Source organism: Camellia sinensis, chromosome 1 (assembly GCF_055761805.1).
Source record: "Camellia sinensis isolate YWXY chromosome 1, ASM5576180v1, whole genome shotgun sequence".
Classification (NCBI taxonomy): Eukaryota; Viridiplantae; Streptophyta; class Magnoliopsida; order Ericales; family Theaceae; genus Camellia; species Camellia sinensis.
Window position 1 is genome coordinate 174589880 of NC_138961.1, and position 18474 is coordinate 174608353.

Consider the following 18474-nt stretch of genomic DNA (forward strand, 5'->3'; position numbering starts at 1 on the left):
CATGGGGAACAAGCATGAAATTTATAATTTTATGTGTTTGTTTGTCATATATATACATATGAATATATCATTCAAGATAATAAAAAATGAAATACGATACTAATTGCTATAATTTATATGATTTTTCTTTTATTATTATATCTTAAGTTGTTTTCATCAAACTTATAATTAGTTTGATCGTTGTTTAATTGATAGACACGTGTGTTTAGGCGATAAGGACGTGTGTTCTCCAAGTGTCCGGGTTTTTAAAAAAAATAATAAAAATAGGACACACTTTGACGAGTGTCGGACACATGTAAGTAGGGATGGCAATTTGAACCCGACCCGATGGGGACCCGCTCCTCCGTCCCCGATAGGAGCGATTTTTCGCCGAAAAATATCCCCAACGGGCCCTGGATGGTATTCAAAATTAAATCCCCAATCAGTTTCGGGCCGAGGACGAGGATAGCTTTCACGGACATAGCCCGTCCCCAATCCTGGCCCCATTTCTCCTCCGAAATAAAATTACGTTTGTACCCTTCTCTATATATATGTGTGTCTCAATTAGTTGGGATCAATTTAGTGTATAGGTTCACACACACACAAAACACATCGCCTCTCTCTCTCTCTCTCTTTCTACTGCTCCCTCACCGCCGCTCGCTCTCCCTCACCACCGCCGTTGCTCCTCACTCACCGCCGCCATCGCTTTTCCCTCTACTCTCTCTCACACTCTCTCTTATAACTCACCAATTTCAGTCCCTTACTCACAGTGCTCTGATCGCCATTTTTGCGATGCGAGAGAGCTTCGGGTTGTAAGAAAAATGGGGGGAGGGAGAGAGAGAGAGAGAGAGAGAAGAGAGCCGTTATGGAGTGCTCTGATTGCCATTTCAGTCCCTCACAGTGCTCTTCACAGCGTCAATCTCCACCGCCGATCTCCTCCACCACCCTCCTCCGCCGATATCCTATGCCGCCCTCCTCTGCCCTCCTGCGTTTCTCTACTTTACCGATCTCCTCCGCCCCCCTCCTCAGCTCAGATCTGTGCGATCTGTTTTTTTATTTTTTTTATCTTTTATTGTTTTTTTTTTTTTTTTTTTTGATCTATGATGATCTGTGTTATTGTTTCTTTTTTGATCTATTTTTTTTTTTAATCTATGATGATGATCTGTTATTTATTTTTTTTGATCTATTGTTTGATGATGATCTATGTTGTTGATAATCATCTCTGTTGATGATCTATGTTGTTGATAATGATCTCTCCCTCTCCGTTTGGTTTTTTTTTTTTTTGGTCCAGGGAATTTTAGGGTTGAGGGGACGGGGAGGGGGGCGGTGATAGGTTCCCCGTCGGGGATCAGGGCCGGGGATGGGAAAAACTTTACCATCGAGGATTGGGGACGGGGTGTGTGATCCCCTGCCCCGCCCTGCCCGTTGCCATTCCTACATGTAAGGAAGTGCCCAAAGAGTGTCGTTGTCTGACACGGACACAACATGGATATGTCATCTTCTTAGAAGTGTTTGTACTTCTTGGGATATTCTATACACCAAACCATGGTTCCATATCAGTCACTTGACTTGTTCTTTTCCTCTTTCATAACTAGAGTTAGCTATCATCCTCAACGAAGTATGTACACAAAACTAAACTCCCAAATTTCAAACAATCATGACTTAAATACTCTATAAGTTGAATAAACCAACCACTTACTTCAGAGAGTTCAAAGTGGCCAAACCACCAAACTTTTCAAGCCTCTCAATGAATGCCTCCAAAAGATCCTTCCGCAGGTAGAAATACATGGCTAAAGCTACAATTAAATATAAAGCCATCTAAACAAAGAAAAAAAAAATTTGTCTATTAAACGTTGGAGGGTTGAGAGCACCAAAGGGTCCAAGACAATAAAAGAAGGGAAAAAAGAGGATATGAATGGAATAGACAACCCTTAAAGCCTTGAAAGTCCTTGAGAGACTATTCTTCCAACAAAAAATAAAATAAAGAAGCAATTGGCAGAATCCATGGTGAACCAACCAATTTGGTTGATTCATCAATTCACCCAACCATTTCATATTAATTAGGGCTTGAATCAACTGGAATCTTAAGATTTGAATCGCAAATCGTACAATTTTAACAATTATGATTATAGTTATACAAAAAGCAGATTTTAAAAACATTAAATAATTTACTATGTAAGCAATCCTAATATTGTACAGTTTACTAGACTTAAAGTCTCTATTTAAATGAATGCTCTCTCTCTCTCTCCTTTTTTCTGCTTATAATAATTATTATTTTATTCATCTGTTTTTTGCTTTTTGGCAGAACCAATAGAAGAAAAGCAGCAGGAACAAAGAAACAAACAATAATGGGGAAATACCTTATTGCACCGGTGTTGAGTCAGGGCCAGCATAGCAGTCATTTGAGCACGAACCAATGCAGATGTGAAAATAATGTCAACAGGTATATAGCTAATCCTTTTACCTGCTTCAATTGCTTCTTCTATGCCTTTCTTGGTCAATGGCACATCAACACAACCAGAGAACAGGTTCATCTCATTCCACAATGACTCACCATGTCGAATCAAGATCAGAGTAGACTCATCTGGACAGCATTATAAAGCCACAAGTTTACACTTAATGTAGGATTGGCATGAATGGTATATCAAGAGTAAAACCACACATTGTGCATCACTAGTTTGATTATGTAAGAATGAAGGATCACTTCAAATCAAGTACACTCACTTGAAATCTTCCCTGGATTGTCAGCAGTGCCATGTGAGGAGGCCACAATTGGATCTACATTTGCAGAATGAATTGGTGATGCCTTGATTGTAAACCGGGTTGAGCTAAAAATTCCATTTCTCAACAATCTTGAATTGATCCTTAAGGCCTTTGAAAATAATCTCACATCAGAATTCCCAATTCCATTACAATATCTAAAATCATTGCCAAATCCCTGGACACTGATGGCCCCAATGGCTCGACGAAGTGAGTCAGTGTTCATCCTAGTAATCTAATGAAAACCATAACACAATGGATGTCAATCAAACATATAATATTAGACTAAATATATAAACTTTACATTTTGATGCCTAGATATTGTGAGATATAAATCGATGCACCCTTTAAACTATTTCACAAAATAGTAATATACCATAGTTTCTTTTGTGTAGATTATATATCTAAAATACTTAGTGTGCCCTTTAAGCTATTTCGCAAAATACTGATAAGACCATAGTTTCATTTGTGAATATCATATCTAAAATACTCAATATACGCAAATGTATAAACATAATAATTGGTTCTTAAAACAAAACCCAATTCAGATTTCAAGTCCATGATGGAAATCATTGCCGATATCTAAAATGCAAATTTTCATCATAAAATTATGGTACCCAAATGATCAAAACATATGAAGAACAAATCAAAAGGCGAAACAATTAAAATGGGCCATGCTAAAAGCAAATATAGCAACCAGGTGAATAAAACTTGCCTATTTGTTTTGGAGTCAAATTTGACGAGAAGATGATGGAACTTGCAGAGGCTTTGCGTCAGCTACTGGGTGTGAGATCGAAGCGAAGAAGTTGATCCATCGTTAGAGAGCATCTTTGAGATTCCCAAATAAAATGGGTAAATCATACTTTTGCCTCTATGTTTGACCACGTTTTTAATTTCACTTTTAAAATTTATCTTTTATTTTTCAAGTTTTTTCTAATTTATTTTTAAAAATAATTTACATTTAAAATTAAACAAAAAAAATAACACACTGAGAGTAACGCAGTATGCAAATATTTTAGGAAAAATTAGTCTAGGGTTCATCTCCTACTTTTCGTAATGGAAGAGATTCATAAAATTATTTTTTGATGTCTAAGGTCCCTAAACATATCACAGAGAAATTTGACCTTACCAAATCAAAACTCATCTCTCTCTCTCTCTCTAAACTTCTCCATTCTCAGACCTGTCCAGATACACGCACACACAGAGGGCCGGAAGCGCGGCGGACCTGGAGAGCGACGAAGCGGGTGATGGAATCGTTTACGGTTCGATAATTGGGAGGGAGCAGGTTGGTGATGAGAGCGTGAACCGTTTCGACGAGGTTGTCTCTGATCCAAGAGACTGTACAGATTTCTACGATGACAGCAGTTGTATCGGAGGTGAGAAGATTGTTGTCGACTTTGAAGACGAACTTGTCGTTCCAGGTTGGGTTCGCATTGCCGTTGCTATCGACTCGAGTTGCTTGTTTGTGGTCAGGGGTAAGCCATACGATGGCGTATGTTTTCATGGATTTGGCAATGGGTGAAAGGTCTTGGGCGGAGATGACGGTGATCTCTAATAGCTGGCATGGGGGTTGCTGACACTTTTTTGACTTTGATTTGGTGGCGGAGGTGGTAGGATTGACATTACTCATCGCCGTCCGGTGCCGGGGATAGGGAATCAGAGGCTGAGGCTGTTTTTGTTAGATGAGCGGAGAGGAGTTCCGGAAGACGGTGGAGGATTTTATTGCGAGGCAGCAGAGTTACCTGAGAGAAGAAGAGTTTTCAGCCATTGTTAGATGAAGAAGCTCAAGAAATCCTCTGTTTTTTTTTTAAAAAAAAAAAAACTATGTTTCTCTTCTTTGTTTGGAATATGGTGTTTTTCTCTGGTTTGGTCTGGGAGAAAACTAAAGAAATTTGCAAACCAGATAAATTTGAAGAGAATTTCTAAGTGGGAAGTCTAGAGAAATTCTATGAAACTCTATGTCCTTAACAAATGCCATCATGAACAGAGAAAATTCAAACTCTATGTCCTTACCAGAGAAATTCAAATCATTCACTAGAGAAAATTCAAACCAGAGAAAAATCAAAGAAAACTGAAACCAGAGAAAATTTAAGGGTAATCCAGAGAAAATTTCCAAATCCAGAGAAAATTCAAAAGTAATCTACAGAAAAATCAAGAGTAATCCAGAGAAAATTATCAATCTAGAAAGCTAAAAAGCATCACAACACAACAGTTAATGCTACATAGCAGCTATTACAGTTGATGAGCACTGGCAAGTCGAGCCCTGTATTACAAATCAAGCAACATTTGGAGCATCAACAGGGTCTCATCTTGTTCAGGCCAGAGAACAAGCTCTTGAAAAACCAGTTAGAAGCAAGCTCAAGTTTGAGAGCTTCTATTTGCGCACTACAAAAATTCTTGAATTTTCTCTGGTTTGGACCAGAGAATTTCTCTGGATTAAATTGAATTTTCTCTAGATTGATGTTGAGGGACCTTAGACATTATAAAAATATTGAGTGTCTTTTATGCTATAAAATCATAATACCAGGGGCCTTAAAAAAAAAATCACAATATTTTATTATATATAACTCACATCTCATACATAAATTGAAATCCCAAAATAATCATATGTTTTTATTATTATTATTATTATTATTATTATTATTATTATTATTATGTTATGTTGTAGTTATCATGATATTTTTTGTCTAATTTTGAACCTAAGAAGTAAATTGAAAAAAATTTAAAACATGAAAGGTCAAAATGAAAAAAAAAAAAAAAAAAAAAAACTTTAAGGGTCAAAATGAAAAAATAGCCAAACATAAAAGGGATAAAGTATAATTTATCTATATAAAATTTAGAGGGCTGTTATTAACACCTCATCAATTATTTTGATTTTATCATTTTTTAACTTTTTTTTTATTACAACAATAACTTCAAGTAAAATTACTAAAAATGACATCAATAATTTTGGAACACCCCAACTCACAATTAAACTCATATACCTATTACATCATGAGTTAGAGTTTATGAGAGCACCCACCTCCATCACACCATCTATCTTTCCCAAATTTCACCTTCAAAACCTATCCATCTTCAAAACCTTAAAAACCCTTTGGCGGTAATATTCCTGCAACAACAGTGGCAACCATTTGATTATATACACTTCTCCGGCAATGACAATGAGTGAAAATTTTCCTACCAATTATAATTTCATATGACAAAAGGAGTACAATGATAAAAGTTTAAAAGAGCTTTATAATTTTGATGGTGTTCTTAACTCAGATAAGATTAGCTTTATAAAAGTAAGTTTCTTGAAAAAAATGATAAAAATAATAAAACTGTTTGTTAATTTTTTTGGACTGAACTCCTGAACATATGACTGAAATTTAGGAACACAGGCCCAAACATTGTTTATTTGTTCAGGAACAGGTAACCGAATATTTCTTATTTGTTTGGGAACAGAAAATCGAAGTAGCAGTAGAAGCAGGCAAATAAAGGAGGTCGAATCACCCTTGGGTGGTTGACCAGCCAGCCAATTGGAGGGTGAAATCCTGCCCAGTTTTGCTCACATGGACAGCATACAAGTACAGTGATGCCATATATGAATGACAGAAAACTAGAGAAGTATGAAAATGATTTATCTTTAAAAATTTTGTAAGTTAAGTTTTACAAAGTGACTCTCACTCACTACATTTTCAACACATTTAACATTTTTAAATAAATATATTAACTCATTAAAAAGTCATAAATGACATTTTATTAAATCAAAATTTATCTTTTTGACAATAAAATATTTTTGTTTCAAAAATCAACCAAACGTAAAAAAAAATAATAATAATAATTCTGTGTAAATCAATTTATAAAAAAAAATAATTTTTCTGTGTAAAATATTTTACGTCGAAACCAATGGAGCTGCAGTAGAAAATATAAATGTCATACTATATGTTGGGGGGGGGGGTTTGGGAAGAGGGCTGGGCTAAAATAGCTCACTAAAAGATAAAATATCACATTCAACTCATAATTATTTCACTTTTTCTGTTACAACCAATCAAATGAACTAATTACAAAAAAAGGTCAAGTAACTTCTCAAACACAACTATTTTAACCAGATTTCAAAGTCAAAAATTCAAATAGCCAACTAAAATAACTAACTTTTCAAACGATGCCATTACATGCTTTTTTATTCACTAGTAGTGTTAAAATTTTGATATTGAAAACAAAATTTACTAACATAAAAGGAGGGGAGACAGAGGAGGGAGGGGGGGGGGAACTTTACGTTACCCTATATGTGGTTTAGGCCATGTACGGATGATGTGGAACAAGTAGTCGAAGACTTCTTAGAACAATTGGACTACTAAAAGGCAAGAAAGAAACCAAATTGAGAGCAATAGCGACACTTTTGGGACGAGCTTAGAATTGTCTCAAATTTAGTAGTCTGATTAGAAACGATGTTTTAAATCGAAATCAAGGCCATTCTTGGCAATGTTGAATGGTGAATTTTAGTTAAATTCCTTCGTTTAGGCCTTCAAATTAGCAATTTTGCCGTTTTAGGAAGGTTTCATTTTGGAAATAACTTTATTTTGAAAAGTGCATTTTTAGCGCTGTCTATTTTAGCACATTTCTATCGTTTCTTAGTATGCAGATTTAGGCTTAACTCATATTTTCTAATTTTGGTAATTTTTGTTTATTTTCGTGTCTAACAAGGAATTATCCTAATTCCTTGTTTCCTTATTTGTTTCCATATTTGATTAGGGTTCAGTTTATTATAAATACACATGTATGCCTTAGGGAAATTATCTTTGATGCAATATAATTCAGTTCTTCAAAAAAAATTTCTTCCTTGTGAATTCAAGGATTTTGTTCGCCTGCTAGAACGATATTTAGCCTCGTGTGATTTATTCTGCTACGTCAACGGATCACTTCCTTATTATCTGAAAGTAACCACATAACTCCTATATGGTTTGTACACTAAAACATACACTAATTTCTGTTAACAAAACCTCGTCTTCTTCATTTTCTCTCTTTTGAATTAAACTGAAATATATATATATATACACACGTATTTTCTTTCTTCTTCCTTCTATGTTGCTAACTCCAACAAATTTGTAAATGCGTTTATAAATGCATACATTAGAAAACTTAGCATTTGTCCACGGTCAAAAATGAAACAAAAGGAACCAAAACCAAACTCTTCAATAAATTCTCCAATTTGATCTCTTTATCATTAACCAATTACTGTACCAGTATAAATACCCACAAAACAAAAGTACAAGCAAATGATTAAAAAACAAAAACAAAAAATTAAGGGAAAAATCTAATCTCTTATAAAAATTGATCATAATTATGTTATACGAGAACTACATATTCTAATTTTTCATGCCAAAGTTCTTCACGTTGTATCTTCCCATCAATGAGGTAAAAGCAAGTGGTAGTGGTGGTCGAAAAGTACAAAGGCAACGACAATAGTCAGCAAAAGTAAGATGAGACTATTATGAACCTTTGGAAGGGAGATAGAGTAGCTAGAGGTGTTGGGGATGAGTGTGGGTGTGATTGGTTTGGGTTAGAATTAGAGTTAGGTTTAGGTTTAGGGTTTGCAAGGTTCGGATGAAGATGATGAAGAATGGCATACTTTTTGTAAATTTAAAGATGTGTATCTCTTGATCTTAAAATAAAGTCTACTCTCTTTATGGACGCATGAACCATATAGTCAATTAATTTAGATAGAAAAATAGACGGTACAATTTAGTTCACAAACAATGTAGGGATTATATAGTCATCATTTTTAAACATTGAGGGGTAAACTGCACATAATCTAAACCACATAGAATAAAGTTAAGTTTGTCCTTAAAAAAAAAAAATGTTTAGCTTATATGGCCATACTCGTGAGAATTTGTATCAAAATTATTACATATAGTTATTTAACTTATAGTTATGAAAGAATTGTGAAATTATGGGATTTGAATTTACATAATTGGGATTTGCTTGTGGCTGGAGAGGGCATGACCCTCACAGCTTTGTAAATTAGTTGGGTTTGTTAGGTTGGAAAATGGCTTTGCAAAATCCTTATTTTTTGCTAACTTTGTGCATTAATTAAGGTGGGACCCAAGTGTTATTTTTAATGTTTCTAATTTGGTTCATATTTAATGCCGTGTAGTAAATAAAATCGCGTATTTGGTTGCTCGAAACCATTTCCGGATGAATGAGAATTGAACGTGCGTTTTTAGGTTCGTGGAACTAGCTTTAGGTGGGTTTCCTATACATTTGTAAAATGTGCTTGTCCCACATTGGAAAAGCTTAAGGATTTATTTGGGTTTATATACCTTAGCTTGGGATACTTGGGATGGACCCCAAGGATTACCCAAGTTTGTGGAAAGGTAAGGTTATGAGTAAAGTGGGCTAGACCCATTGGACCCAAAACAAAAACCACACGCGCGCCGTCGCCGTCCGTCGGTCCGGTCGAGCGGGCTGGCCTAGGCTTGGACGCTGGTGTGAGGTTGGGTTGGGCTTGTCTGACCCAATACTTATCTTTTTGGGCAAAAAACATTGGTAATTTATTTATTTATTTATTTTATTTTGTTTGCAAAATTCAAAATAAATTGGTCTAGAATTTTTCTTTCGCCCAAATAAATCCCTAACAGGTTCAAACCCACCCGAATAGGTTCAAAGGGTTCAAAACAAGTTCATACCTGTTGAATTCCAACCGAATCTGTCTAAACAGTATTGAATCTGTCCGAACAGGTTTCTATCTGTTTGGTACCTGTTTGAACAACCATCATTTCTCCTATAAATAGTTGGCCATCCAGTATTCATTTCTATCAGAAATATTCCAAACTTTTTCCCTTTCTTCTTCAGTTCTTCCTCCTACACTACTGTATCTGTTTCTACATTTATTTTTAAAAAAAGAAAGAGAAAGAGTTAGAACATAATTTGGTTCGCCAGACTTGTTTTTGTAGTGTTGCAAATTCAAGTGTTAGTCGTTGCATCATGGAAAGTAAACGCCGGTTAAAACTCGAAGCACCGGAGCGAGGGCGAATCTACTTTAAGGAGATTGTGTCCAACACAAGCCTCGACTTTAATTTCTGTAAGCGTTTAATTTAGAATTTAATTTATATAATTATTTTCTAAATTATTTTATTTTGTTGTTTATTTAATTTACACACACACACCACCGTGGGTATAACAATCTTAAAGTAGATTTGCATTTTTGTTTCGGGAAATTAAATAGTAGTCATATACTGTTTAATTTCTTAAATAGTAGTAATATACTGTTTAATGATTTTTTTAATAACATAGTAGTAATATACTGTTTATCATTGGAATTTTGTTACAAAATATTATTCTGTATATTTTGTGTGTAAATTCTTTCTTGTATAATTTTGTGATTGGTGTATTATTATTTCGTTAGAATTATGACAACTGAAATAAACAGTACTGAGACTGTTATTACTCTGACCCCCACACCTATTGTGTCAGTGATGACTCTGACAGTACCGATAAATCATGGAGAGAAGATAGAAAAATTCAATGGAAATAATTTTAAAAGATGACAACAAAAGATAATGTTTTATCTTACTACATTGAATTTGGCTCGCTTCACCAATGAAAAAGCTCCGCCACTGAACGAGGGAGAAACTGACCGGTAAGTGGTTGCCGTAGTCGATGTATGAGAACATGATGATTTTCTGTGTTGGAATTATATCCTTAATGGGTTGGACAATACACTATACAATGTGTATAGTGTCAAAAGCACTGCTAAAGAACTGTGGGAATCTCTAGATCATAAATATAAGACAGAGGATATCGGTACAAAGAAATTTGTTGTAAGCCGTTTTCTAGATTTTAAAATGATAGATTCCAAGACGGTTATTAGCCAGGTTCAAAATCTCTAATTAATTCTCCATGACATACATGCGGAAGGGATGGTTCTCAGTGAATCTTTTTGAGTAACGACAATCATTGAAAAATTGCCACAATCTTGAAAAGAATTCAAGAATTATCTAAAGCATAAACGCAAGGAGATGAAATTGGAAGAACTGATAGTGCAGCTCAGAATTGAAGAGGACAATCGTGGTTCCGACAAGAAGTTAGGAAACCATATCATGCAGGCTAAAGCAAACGTTGTGGAACATGAACATGAGTCAAAGTTCAACAACGAGAAGCAGAAGCATGATGGCAATGGTCACAAACAAGGATCTACTAGTAAGATCAAAGGGATCAACAACGGGTTCAATAAGAGATTCAAAGGCAAGTGTTTTGTGTGCGACAAAGATAGACATCGTGTTACGGATTGTCATGTTCGCAAGGATGGAGGGAGTTCAAGCAAAAAGCCAACACAAGCCAACATAGCTGAGGATTTGTATTTTTCCGATGGCGTGGCAGACGTCAATCTTGCTGCAGTAGTCTCTGAAGCAAATTTGGTAGGCAATCCCAAGGAGTGGTGGGTGGATACTGGAGCAACTTGCCATATCTGTGCAGATAAGAAGATGTTCACAACCTACAAAGTAGTGGGAAGTGGGGAACAACTTTTTATGGAAAAGTTCTCCACTTCAACTGTGGAATGACAAGGAAAGATTGTGTTGAAAATGACCTCGGGAAAAGAACTCACGCTCAACAATGTACTCCATGTGCCAGAAATTCACAAAAATTTGATTATGGGTCATTGTTGATCAAGAATGGGTTTAAATTAGTCTTTTAATCTGACAAGGTTGTACTCTCAAAGAGTGGCATATGTGTGGGGCGAGGTTATATGAGTGATGGGCTTTTTGAGCTCCATGAAAATACTATTGTACCAAATTTGGCTATTAATAATAAGAACACATCTTTTGTTTATATTGCTGAATCTTCTTTTTTATGGCATGGTAGATTAGGACATGTTAATTTTAATTCTTTGCGTAGACTTGTTACTTTAGAATATTTGCCAAACTTAGAGATTGATCCTAATCATAAATGTGAGATTTGTGTTGAGGCAAAACTCACTAAGGCATCATTTAATAAAGTAAAAAGAAGTACTGAACTTCTAAGTTTAATTCACACAAATATCTGTGATTTAAAATTTGTTTAAACTAGAGGAGGTAAGAAGTACTTTATTACTTTTATTGATAATTGCACTCGATATTGCTATGTTTACTTAGAGAAGTAAAGATTCCTTAGAAGCTTTTAAGAAATATAAACTTGAGGTTGAAAATTGACTTGGCAAAACTATTAAGATAGTGAGGAGTGATAGAGATGGTGAGTATAATGCACCATTTGAGGAATTTTGTTCTAAACATGGTATTATTCACCAAACCACTGCACCCTATTCTTCTCAATTAAATGGAGTTACAAAGAGAAAGAATCGAACTCTTAAAGAGATGATGAATGCCATGTTGATTAGTTTAGGGTTACCTCAGAACTTGTGGGGGGGAGGCGATTTTGTCTGCTAACTTTATCCTTAACAGGGTACCCCATAAGAAAATTGATCAAATACCTTATGAATTGTGGAAAGGTCGATAACCTATCTACAATTACCTCAAAGTGTGGGGGTGTTTGGCCAAGGTGGCAGTCCCTAGTCCCAAAACGACTAAGACAGGACTAAAGACCGTTGATTGTGTGTTAATTGGTTATGCAAATAATAGTAGTTGTCACGACCCAAACCCGGCCCTATGGGTTTAGCATCGTAACCGGTCAGTAATCCGAGATTACCAAAGGCCTGCTTAACAGTAATACAGTAAAACAGAGTACAGGGCCTGGCGGAAGCCAAAACAGTAAATAAATAATGTCCACTGAGCTGTGACAGTCTATATGAAAAAGACTTTCATACATTCATACATAAACGGTACAGAACAGTATGCACAATATTTACAATCATTCAATCAGTACAGTCATATGTGGTACACCCATTAGCATAACAGTACAGTAAACAGTAGGTCTTAAAAGACTGAACAGTAATGATGGCCATCAGTCAGTAAACAGTAGTGGTTCCAACGAGGGAACCGACAGAGATCTCTGTAACAATAACAGTAAACAGTAGGTGCTAAGGATGCCACAATACAGTTCAGAATATAGGACATACATTCATTCAGTTAACAGTAATCAGTTCAGAAAACAGTACAGTTCAGAAAATAATCATTTGTGAACATATCTTTACATAATCGTTACTCACAGAGTTTGGGTTACAGTATGCTAGAGCGTGTCTCCCCAGTCACTAACCCTACACAGTTAACAGATTGAACACACTCTAAGTTTCACAGCTGGGAAAGATAATAACTTAATCCCTAATGCCTCGGTGTGTTCTACATCTATTCTCAATAAAATGTCTTAAACTAGGCTTAAGAATGCCTAGAATGAAATGAGGATGCAAAGATGTAATCAGAAGACTGTTTCAGGATTTTCAGAAAAATAGAATCCCGCTCGAGCGCAGGTTTCCCCGCTCGAGCGGTCATGCAACAAAGGCACACGCTCGAGCGTCAACTTTCCCGCTCGAGCGTACTGTAAAAGTACTGGATGGGTGAAATCTCCGCTCGACGCCCGCTCGAGCTTGAGACATGACTCCGCTCGAGCGCCCAATCCTCCGCTCGAGCATACTGTAAAACAGTGCAGAGATACTGGATGCTCGGATTCCACGCTCGAGCGGCACTTCCCCCGCTCGAGCGGAAGTGCAGAATCTGGGAAGTCCAGATTGCACCTCCAAGCTCAAACTCACCTACAAATGCATCAAAACCAATCCTCTTGGGCCCATTTTCTGGAAAACATTTATAAACACATAGAATATCATAGTTCAAAACTCAATTTTGAGAAATCAAAGCCCAAGGGTGTTTAATCGAAACCCAATTTCAAACCATTTTTCAAGAACAATATGAACATGCAAACATGCATGAATTCAAATCACTTTGAAGTTCCAAATTGATGCTCTAAGAAGCCAATTGATCCAAAAACAAGTTGAAAACATGGACCATTACAAAATCATGAACATGCATGCACCATTTCACCATGAATTCAACTCAAAAACTCATTAATTCAAACATGCAAGCATGGAATGAGCTCTATATCAACATGTATGAACTAAAACAAGGCTTAGCTCTACAATTAAACATGGACCATTCATGAATCAACTTAAAGACAAACCAAAAGGATGAAATTCATACCTAGGTTCCTTGAATGCAAGTCTAGAGGTTCAATTAAGCAATCTACTCTTTAATTAGCAAGCAATTCTCCAAGTTCCAAGCAATTCAAGATGAAAACCAAATTCTCTCACTCTCTCCCTCTCATGGTCGGTTGAACAAGAAGAAGGGGCTAATGAAATGTTGTTCAAGTGTGTACAAGGCTCACATGTGTGTGAGATAGTGGCCACTAAGTGTGGCAAAATGGTAATTACGGCAACTGGTGCAATTTAACTCATTTTAATCTAATTTAATCATACCTAATCAGTTTCAGATAAATATACCATAAAATCACATAAATTATGACGATCATAAAACATCAATCAATTCCCGGTTCGGCCGCCGATAAGGCCTTCAATTAGCAGTTTAAACGTAAAACACGAACAGATCAAATAATCTTACCAAACTGATAGATGCACAATTAAACAGATAGACTCAGCCAATCTTACCAAACAGATAGATGCACAATTAAACAGATAGACTCAGTCAATTAATTCCAGTCAGTCAGTTCAGTACTTTAATCAGTCCAATTATCAGTCATAATCAATTCAATTTAACGGTAATCGATGGTTATCGGTAATCAATCAGTCATAAATCGGTAAGCAGTATGAGGGTTGTTACAGTCTCCCCTCCTTATAAAGAGTTTAGTCCTCTAAACTCGAGTTACCTTCGTTCTGGAAGAAAACAGGGTTCAGTGGAAACAGTTCAGGATATCTTTTAGCCATGTCATCTTCCCTTTCCCAAGTGGCATACACACCACCATGGTTCTGCCAGTCAACTTTCACTAGCGGGATCTCCTTGTTTCTCAGTTTCTTGATCCGTCTGTTTACAATCTGTATAGGCCGTTCCTTATAAGTGTAGTCATCACTTAGCACTACATGAGTAGGCTCTATTACATGGAAAGGATCCCGGAGGTAGTCTCTCAACATGGAAATGTGGAAGACGTTATGCATATGTTCCATTTCAGGAGGAAGTGCAACTTGATACGCCATCGGATTGATTTTCTCAATAATCTCATATGGTCCGACGTATCTCGGTGCTAAGTTTCCTTTGACTCCAAAACGAGTCTGGCCTTTCATCGGTGTCACTTTCACAAATACGTGATCACCCACTTCATACTCTCTGTCTCGTCTTCTGACGTCAGCATAACTCTTCTGTCTGCTTTGTGCAGTTTTCAATCTCTGTTGTATCAGTTTCACTTTTTCAGTTGTTTCATATACAATCTCGGGCCCAAGCAAAGGCCCATCTCCAACTTCTGCCCAGCAAATCGGAGATCTACATTTTCTGCCATACAATGCCTCGAAAGGCGCTATACCAATACTCGAATGGTAGCTGTTGTTGTAGGCGAATTCAGCCAATGGTAAATGGCTCTCCCAATTTCCCTGAAAATCAAGGACACACATTCTCAGTAAATCCTCTAGAGTCTGGATGGTCCTTTCTGACTGGCCATCTGTCTGAGGATAGTAGGCACTACTCAGTCTCAGTTCAGTACCCAGTGCAGTCTGTAGGCTTTGCCAAAATCTCGATGTAAACTTCGAATCCCTGTCAGAAACAATGGACACAGGCACTCCATGCAGTCTAACAATTTCGTCAATATAGAGTATAGCCAATTTGTCCGCATTATAAATTGTCTTAACAAGTAAGAAGTGAGTAGATTTAGTCAGTCTATCAACAATAACCCAAATCGAGTCCATACCTTTACTGGAGCGAGGCAATCCCACAATAAAATCCATAGTGATATGTTCCCATTTCCACTCCGGTATCGGTAAGGGCTGCAATAAGCCTGCGGGTCGTTGATGTTCGGCTTTAACTTGTTGGCAATGAAGACATTTCGATACAAATTCTGCGATTTCTTTCTTCATTCCCGGCCACCAGAAATTCAATTTCAGGTCTTGGTACATTTTCGTGTTCCCTGGATGGATAAACAGTTTTGAATTGTGGCCCTCTAGCAGAACTCTTCTTCTCAATTCAGTATCGTTCGGTACACACAGTCTTTCGTGAAATTTCAGTACATTATTCTCAAATTTGAATCTCGGTCTCGGTTTAGATTCTCTTTCTTCGATGATCTTTTTCAAGAAGTCATCCAGTTGCTGTTTCTCTTTAATTTCTTCTATCAAGGCTGGTTGAGCAGAAATAGCAGCTATGGTTCCGCCTTGTTCTCGCAAAATAATTTCAATTTCAGATTTTTCAAGGTCACAAAGTAGCTCTTTCTGTCCAGTGAGTAAACAGGCTAAGTTTCCAATTGATTTCTGACTCAATGCATCGGCAACGGTATTGGCTTTTCCCGGATGGTACAAAATCTGCAGGTCATAGTCTTTAATCAGTTCTAGCCATCTCCGCTGTCTCATGTTCAGTTCTTTCTGTGTGAAGAAATATTTCAAACTCTTGTGGTCGGTATATACTTCACATGTCACCCCGTACAGATAGTGACGCCAGATTTTCAGCGCAAATACTACTGCAGCAAGTTCCAGGTCATGGGTCGGGTAGTTCCTTTCATGTGGTCTCAACTGTCGGGAAGCATAAGCAATAACTCTCCCATTCTGCATTAAAACACACCCCAAACCCTTATGAGAAGCATCACTAAATACAGTATAACCATCCGTACCTGAAGGTAAGGTCAAAATCGGTGCAGTCACAAGTCGAGTTTTCAACTCCTGGAAAGCAGATTCTCTTTGGTCAGTCCAGTCAAATGATGTCCCCTTCTGAGTTAACTGAGTCAATGGTAGGGCAATTTTGGAGAAGTCTTTGACAAATCTTCTGTAATATCCAGCCAGTCCCAAAAAGCTTCGGACTTCGGTCACATTTGTTGGTCTAGGCCAGTTCACTACAGCTTCAATTTTCTGCGGATCAACGGAAATTCCATCTTTGCTAACAACATGCCCCAAAAACATAACATGGTCAAGCCAAAATTCACATTTAGACAGTTTAGCATACAGTTTTTGTTCTCTTAAGGTTTGTAGGGCAAGTCTCAGATGATGTTCGCGTTGTTCTATACTTTTGGAGTAAATCAATATGTCATCAATAAATACTACAATGAAGTCATCAAGGTATGGTTTAAAAATTCTGTTCATGAGGTCCATAAATGCAGCTGGTGCATTCGTGACTCCGAAAGGCATAACTAAAAATTCATAATGGCCATACCTCGTTCTAAAAGCAGTTTTATCAATGTCTTCCGGTTTAACCTTCAGTTGATGATACCCCGATCTGAGATCAATCTTAGAAAACACTTGTGCACCCTGTAACTGATCAAATAAATCATCAATGCGAGGTAATGGGTATTTATTTTTCACAGTTACCTTGTTCAATTCACGGTAATCAATGCACAGTCTCAGCGAGCCATCTTTCTTCTTTACAAACAAAACCGGTGCACCCCACGGTGAGGTACTAGGTCTGATAAACTTTTTGTCTTACAGTTCTTGCAATTGCACTTTCAGTTCTTTCAGTTCAGTTGGAGCCATTCGGTAAGGAGCTTTAGATACCGGCTGCGTTCCGGGAACCACATCAACAGTAAACTCAATCTCCCTGTCAATCAAATCCCCTGGTAAATTATCTGGAAAGACATCTGGGAATTCTCTGACTATAGGAATACAGTTCACATTAGCATTATCATCAGTAGATACAGTCAGTACAGAACACAGATATCCCTTACAGCCCTTTCTAATCAGTTTAACAGCTTTCACAGATGAAATCAGATACGGGGGAGGTACTACTCCAACCCCATTAAACACAAATTCAGGCAAACCAGGTGGACGGAAAACTACTTGTTTTGTTACACAGTCTATGGTGGCATGATATTTCGTTAACCAGTCCATCCCCAATATAACATCAAAATGATCAATATTTAATGGCAGTAAATCAATAAACAGATGTGCATCTCCAACAATGATTTCACAAGCCGGGTACATGTATGCACAGGTCATAGATCCCCCAACGGGTGATGATACAGCTAACAGATAATTCATAGGTTCTAAGGGTCTATTCAATTTTCGAGAAAAGGCATGCGACACATAAGAATGCGTAGACCCCGAATCAATCAGTACATAAGCATTTTGAGTACAAATAGAGAGAATACCTGACACAACGGTCTCGGTATTCTGGACGTCTCCCGGTACTAGGGCGAACACTCGGCCCTGCCTCATAGGCTCTTTCCCGGTAGCTTTGGGGTTCAGTTTTGGTGTAACAGTTGATGCCGCTACGCTTGGTGTAGCTTTACTACTAGCTTGTGGAGTAGAGGGGCAGTCCTTAACCATGTGGCCCACCTTGCCACACCTGTAACAGGCTCCTGATATCTTGTAACAGACTCCCTTGTGATTTTTACCACATTCAGAACAGGGCGGTATTGTACGGTTTCCTTGACTAGACGTAGTCGTTGACCCCGTATTCTGTTTCTTGTTCAATGGACTATGCTTGCCTTTCTTAAACTTGAAACTCTGCCTTTTACCCCGCCATTCAGACAATGGTGTTTCAATTTTTAGTGCTTCAATGTTCGATTTAGCCATCAAGGCTCGGTCAAGAACATTTACATAGTTCGGTAGTTTCAGAACATTTATTCGGTCAAGAATTGCAACATTAAGGCCGCCTTCAAATTTTCTGGCCTTCTTATACTCTGTATCCA

The 18474-nt window shown here is 37.2% G+C and overlaps 2 protein-coding genes across 11 annotated transcripts in view; both read right to left on the reverse strand.

The window, feature by feature from the left end:
• Positions 1 to 3691, reverse strand: part of LOC114270829 (2,3-bisphosphoglycerate-dependent phosphoglycerate mutase 1) — a 43757-nt gene extending 40066 nt beyond the window's left edge. For all 10 annotated transcript variants that reach the window (XM_082889315.1, XM_082889299.1, XM_082889322.1 and 7 more), the window contains exons 1-3: positions 3455 to 3691; positions 2704 to 2974; positions 2340 to 2563 (exon numbers count right to left, since the gene is read on the reverse strand). In XM_082889315.1, the coding sequence (XP_082745441.1) occupies positions 2340 to 2563; positions 2704 to 2965 (486 nt within the window). In that variant the 5' untranslated portion in view covers positions 2966 to 2974; positions 3455 to 3691. The remainder of the gene's footprint in view (positions 1 to 2339; positions 2564 to 2703; positions 2975 to 3454) is intronic.
• A 222-nt stretch (positions 3692 to 3913) lies between these two features.
• On the reverse strand, positions 3914 to 4369 carry LOC145820851 (uncharacterized). Its single transcript, XM_082917454.1, has one exon. The coding sequence runs from the start codon at positions 4367 to 4369 to the stop codon at positions 3914 to 3916; it is 456 nt and encodes a 151-aa protein (XP_082773580.1).
• Positions 4370 to 18474: the final 14105 nt, after the last annotated feature.

Coding starts and splice junctions, on each gene's coding strand:
- LOC145820851 (XM_082917454.1), bottom strand. CDS start 4,369: ATGAGTAATGTCAATCCTACCACCTCCGCCACCAAATCAAAGTCAAAA.